The sequence below is a fragment of the Panthera leo genome, chromosome E2, assembly GCF_018350215.1.
Source record: "Panthera leo isolate Ple1 chromosome E2, P.leo_Ple1_pat1.1, whole genome shotgun sequence".
In the NCBI taxonomy this organism is placed as follows: Eukaryota; Metazoa; Chordata; class Mammalia; order Carnivora; family Felidae; genus Panthera; species Panthera leo.
Window position 1 is genome coordinate 25,795,001 of NC_056693.1, and position 5,933 is coordinate 25,800,933.

General features: G+C 37.6%; 1 protein-coding gene across 7 annotated transcripts in view; it reads left to right on the forward strand.

Moving 5' to 3' along the window:
• PHKB (phosphorylase kinase regulatory subunit beta) overlaps window positions 1-5,588 on the forward strand; it is a 259,181-nt gene extending 253,593 nt beyond the window's left edge. For all 7 annotated transcript variants that reach the window (XM_042920513.1, XM_042920506.1, XM_042920510.1 and 4 more), the window contains 3 exons: window positions 1,343-1,450; window positions 4,021-4,161; window positions 4,807-5,588. In XM_042920513.1, coding sequence (XP_042776447.1) covers window positions 1,343-1,450; window positions 4,021-4,161; window positions 4,807-4,944 — 387 coding nt within the window. In that variant the 3' untranslated portion in view covers window positions 4,945-5,588. The remainder of the gene's footprint in view (window positions 1-1,342; window positions 1,451-4,020; window positions 4,162-4,806) is intronic.
• Window positions 5,589-5,933: the final 345 nt, after the last annotated feature.

Genomic DNA, 5,933 nt, shown 5'->3' on the forward strand with positions numbered 1-5,933 from the left:
GTTCAACAAATGGGCTTCACTTTCCCCAAATTAGGTACTACCTGTAAACATTAATAATATGTTAGATTATATTGAATACAGAATACAGTAGATGGACCATAATGAATTACAGGGCTGGCACATTATTATACCAGGTCAAACAACTTTGCTGTTACTTGATTTCAAGGGAACTTTCCTGCTAGGTCCCATTTGGAGTAGTAAGTAGATACACATTGTTCTGAGGCTACGATCAAGTTCACTGTAAATCATCAAGGTAGAAGCAAATAAGTATGACTCATCATTTCTTCATCTCTGGTAATAAGTCTGGTGACTACATCTGCTTCCCAACGTACAAACCTAACATTTAGAGCCTTCTCTTCAATCCTTTGAGAGTTATCCACCATGCCCAAATTTGGATTTGGATTTGAGTTTATTTGCTGCTTTCATTTGGTTTGTAAAAAGTGAGTGGAAGACTATGCAATACTCTCGTTTTAAATGAAATATAGAGAGTAAATTCTTTTAGTTTTGCTTTTTTTCTGTGTTTTCTTGCCATTTCTACATATAATGTTGTTTTTGCTTATTTGTATGCATTTCTATGCTGCCAGCTCAGAAAGGATCTGCCACAGAAATGATGTAAATCAGTAGCAAGTGACTTACATGGTAAAGTGTGACAGCAAGCATAACTTCTTGTGTTAGTTCTGAAAGCAATATGTACTCTATTTGTTGTCTCAATTTTTGGCTGTTCCTTTTGTGTATTAAAGTGGATTTCCAAGATAGCCCCTCTTTCTTAACACTTGTATAGTGAAGATAACCACTAAAAACAGGAGGTTTAATTTATCACAATAGTCAGCTGATTGGCTTCAGTAGTTTGACATATATAAAATCCAGTCATATAGCTGAAAATGCAAAGGTTTTATAGAAACTCAAAAAGATTGTTGGTTAGAAAATGAAATTCCTTGCTTCAGATTCTGTGTCTCCCTCTCTCTCTGCCCCTCCCCTGCTCATGCTCTGTTTCTCTCTGTGTCAAAAATAAATAAAACCATTAAAAAAATTTTTTTAAAAAGGGGCGCCTGGGTGGCTCAGTCGATTAAGTGTCTGACTTCAGCTCCGGTCATGATCTCACAGTCTGTGAGTTCGAGCCCCGCATCGGGCTCTGTGCTAACAGCTCAGAGCCTGGAGCCTGCTTCAGATTCTGTGTCTCCCTCTCTCTCTGCCCCTCCCCTGCTCATGCTCTGTCTCTCTCTGTCTCAAAAATAAATAAAAACATTAACAAAAATTTTAAAAAAAGAGAAAATGAAATTCCTCTATTAGGTGGAAACCACAGTGTAAGAATGCATGTTAATATTGAGTTATTGTTTTTCAGCAACCAACCCTGTCAGATATGACCATGTATGAGATGAATTTCTCTCTCCTTGTTGAAGATATGTTGGGGAATATTGACCAGCCAAAGTACAGACAGATTGTTGTGGAGGTTTGTATTTAGAAATGTAGATTGCTGAAGAAATGCTTTCTATCTCTTCCCTGAAAACTAACATAAAAGAAACTGCCCAAGAGACTAGGAATTCCACTCCTTACCTATCCCGATCTCCTCTAGTTGAGTCCTGGAGGATATAGGCATCCTTGACTCAAGTCAAAGTACATGAACAATTCAGTGCCCTTCAATGGCAAGTGCATGAATGCCACTAAAAAACAGAGGAAGCAACCTTATCCTGTTTGCTTTAATTTCAGGGTTTTTTTTTTCTGTTTAGAGAAATAGCACATGACTATTATATAAAGTTTTAATTCAGAAAATTACAGAAAAGAAAAAAATTCCCCACACCCAGTAGCAATAGATCACTGATGTTGATATTTTGAGGGACATCTTTCCAAACATCTTCTGTGAACAGAGAATACATGTAATTTTGTACTGTATCATTATTTTATATAAAGTTAAATGCTCAAATACACACACACATCCATGCACGTGTATACATGTGCTCTTTTGCCATTTTAAAACATTATGCTGAATACATAGAGAATTCCCATAATGAATGGATTTAATACATAGTCCATCTTCACTTTGTGTCTTTTTCTGGGTAGACTTTGTGTCTCTTGTGGGTAGGTAACATGTCTTAGTGATACAGAAGATCTCAGTAAATGCCAAACTGGTTGTGGCACCTGAAATGCAGCGTGTCTGGACCTACAGCCAGAGTGGAGTGAGATTCAATCCTATCTCAGATGTGCCAGGATTCATAAACAGTATCAGCAGCATGTGGGAAGTCAGGCAGACTGGGGTCAGAAAGAGATGGGGTTATTGGAAAGGTGAATGCCTTCCTTGTGCTGTTAGCCTTTCAGTGTTTAGTGCCCAGCATCTGGGACCTACAATGGACATGGAGGTCCTTCTTGTTGACCAAAATGAGGGTCCCTTTGCAGAAGAAATTTTTCTTCAGAACTAGAGCAACGCTTCATATTCTCCTGGCTAAATCCCTGCCCCAAGATTTTCCACATTTTGACACCTGAATTTTTCTGAAAGGGTTTCCTTTGGTTCCTTCAGGTTCTGTTTTGGAAGCATTTAGTTGAAGTACAGTCAGGAAGAATCCCAAATTTGGAATTATGAGGTCTTTTTTCCTGTTCCACATGCAAAGTAGGAGGCATAATAAAGATCAGAAAGTCTTTACCAAGCATTGTGTACTCAGACACAGTCTTTGTGTATAATGGTTTGTCATCTAAAAAAAGGTCAGTGGGGCACCTGAGTGGCTCAGTCAGTTAAGCGTCTGACTTTGGCTCAGGTCATGATCTCGTGATCTGTGAGTTTCAGCCCTGCATCGGGCTCTGTGCTGACAGCTCAGAGCCTGGAGCCTACTTCAAATTCTGCATCTCCCCCTCTCTCTGCCCCTCTCCCACTTACACTCTGTAAGTAAGAGAGACAGGGAGAGTTTGAAAGAAAGAGACAGTGGAAGTTGGAGAGGGGCAGAGAGAGAGGGAGACACAGAATCCGAAGCAGGCTCCAGGCTCTCAGCTGTCAGCACAGAACCCGACGTGGGGCTTGAACCTACAAACCATATATCATGACCTGATCTGAAGTTGGATGCTTAACCGACTGAGCCACCCAGGTGCCCTAAAAAAGAAAAAAAAAATTAAAATGAATGTTAGTACTTAGGATGAATGTATGAGATAGACAAACAATAGGATTATGCATTAAACTAACACATGTAGACCAAATAGTACTCATATCAAAGAGGTCAGAGTTAGGTGTATTTTTTAAAACATAACCATACCCTGAGAAACTACTGTGATGTCACAGTATTATACTCATTTTAGGGTGCTGGGCTCCAAGTCATTTGATTAGAGGCTCCACTGAACTCTCACCTGCCTTCTTTGGCTTTGCTGCCTACCACTTCTTCTAGGGCAGCCTCCGCTCCGCTGGACACTGCTTTTAGTGTTTTGCCAACAAGGATTAATGCCCAAAGGCAAGAATGTTCAGGCACTTTGGGTGAACAGGGCACTATGTACTACAGACAAGATTAGGAAAATCATTTTTCAAAGTTCTTAGTTTCATTTAAATAACTAAAAAACATTTCTGCTCAGCTATAAAGATATATACAATGAAAAAAAATGTGCAGTTTCTAAACAGAACTTATGCTACTAGTTTTTAAGATTAGAAAGATTCCAGGAGCGCCTGGGTGTCTCATTCGGTTAAGCGTCTCACTTCAGCTCAGGTCATGATCTCTCAGTCCCTGAGTTCGAGCCCCGCATTGGGCTCTGTGCTGACAGCTCAGATCCTGGAGCCTCTTCAGGTTCTGTGTCTCCCTCTCTCTCTGGCCCTTCCCTTCTCGAGCTCTGTCACTCTCTCTCTCTCTCTCAAAAATAAATAAACATTAAAAAAATTTTTTTGAAAGATTAGAAAGATTCCATTCACAATGACCCAAAAACCTGTCATCGTGCAGAACACATTATGGAATATGAGGATCACCCATTAGTCTGACTAAAGAATGAAAACATGTCCAGGCTGTGTTGTTTTTATGGTTCATATAATTGGCTTTCAATGTCTGTCTCTTCTAGTTACTAATGGTTGTATCCATTGTACTGGAAAGAAACCCTGAGCTAGAATTTCAAGACAAAGTAGATCTAGACAAACTGGTGAAAGAAGCATTTCATGAATTTCAAAAAGACGAGAGTCGACTAAAGGAAGTTGAAAAACAAGTAAGTGGATAAAACAGCCTTTTATAGAGTTTTTTCATTGTCTCAACTCTTCAAAATATCCCTAATCTCTTATCATTTAACTTACAAAACAGATTTATAGAGTGCAAAATGTAGTACTCGAGGGGCAGGGAGGAAGTCTGGCTTATTTGAGGAATTAGTGGTACGTTTTAGTTAATTACTAGTCAGTTCAGCTATGAAGCTTTGACTAAAAAGAAAACTAGGAAGACATAAGTTTCCTTTATATAGTTAGCAGTTAAAATTGTTTTACCAGAAAGGAGCCATAGATTCCAGAAGGCTATAAAATTAAATTCTGGGGAGGATGGGAATGCGTAACAGGCTACCTTGGTGCTGTGTATACTACTAATGTAGTCCCTTCCAGGCTCTCTGTTTAATATTTTATGCTCATCTGTAAAAAGGTTCTTTAAGTAAATAAAAATTATCAGCAAAGAGAATACTGAAAACATCTGTCTTTGTTTTATATGCTGAGAAGACGCCTTAGGAAAATGAAAGAAAAGCTCAAGATTCTGTTTTCCACAAGGAAATCTTTCTGTGAATTTATTTTCCCCCCTAGGCTGACACTGATTCTACCTGTCAACTCTTTACAAACAAAAAATCAAATGACTTGCTTACTGTTTTCCTTTGTAGGATGACATGACTTCCTTTTACAACACTCCCCCACTGGGAAAAAGAGGAACATGCAGCTATTTGACAAAGGTTGTGATGAATTTGCTGCTAGAAGGAGAAGTCAAACCAAGCAATGATGACCCATGTCTGGTTAGCTAGTGAGAAAGGTGTAAAAGGCTCTGTTGAGACATGTTTTCTAGTAGTGTGTTAAGTTTTGTGTTGAAGCTTGGTTCAGGCCACCATTAATGTATGGACTGAGTATGTTGGTGAGGTGGTTGCCACGTCCTTGGCAGAGCCACTGGACCTCTTGCACTCCATAGCCAATCTAATGGTAAGAAATGCTGTAACTAGGTGGAAAAAAGTTCTGATGATTATTATGCCAACTACAATAATAATCTTTACTGAATGATAGAAATAGTTTATGAATTGAAAGTTCACTACCGCATGTTTTATGATCAAATAACTCATCAAAATGAATCTTTGCTCTTTGGACTAAATTCCCACCTTACTGCCATTAAAATGAATTTGTCAGCTAGTGATGCATACTGGATATTGAAAGAATGATGAACTTAACTTAGTGTCATTGTTATACTAAAAAAAGATATTAAAAATCATAAAAGCAAATCTGCCAGCTAATGTTTTGATTCTCAAAAACTGCATTGTTGATGAAATTTTAGTATACAGAACTATTGTACAACTTTTACCTTATAAACATGACTATAGTTGTGTATTTGTGCTGACTTTAGGGGTTGGACTAAAATACAGTGTAATCTATACCTGATTAGACATTTTTCTTTGAGCTCTTACTAAAAATATGGCATATGTAAGATTTTTCAGAAGTATGGACTGTTAACCTAGTTTGTACTAGTAAAAAAAATTGAAAATCATTAAATTTTACTTCTGAATTAATGAATATATCTGGATATATCTTTTTGTTCTCATGTTCACGATATTAAGTTTATTACTCCTGAATATTTCCATTTAATTGATCTGGAGATAGAATGGAAGAGAATATATGGTACCTACCATTACACATATTTTGCTATGAAATTTACTTAAGCAAACTTTAGTAAAATTAGAAAATAGATTAAACATTTAAGTTTTATCAATTTATTTCCTTACTGAATGTTATAGTACAGCCCATTAGT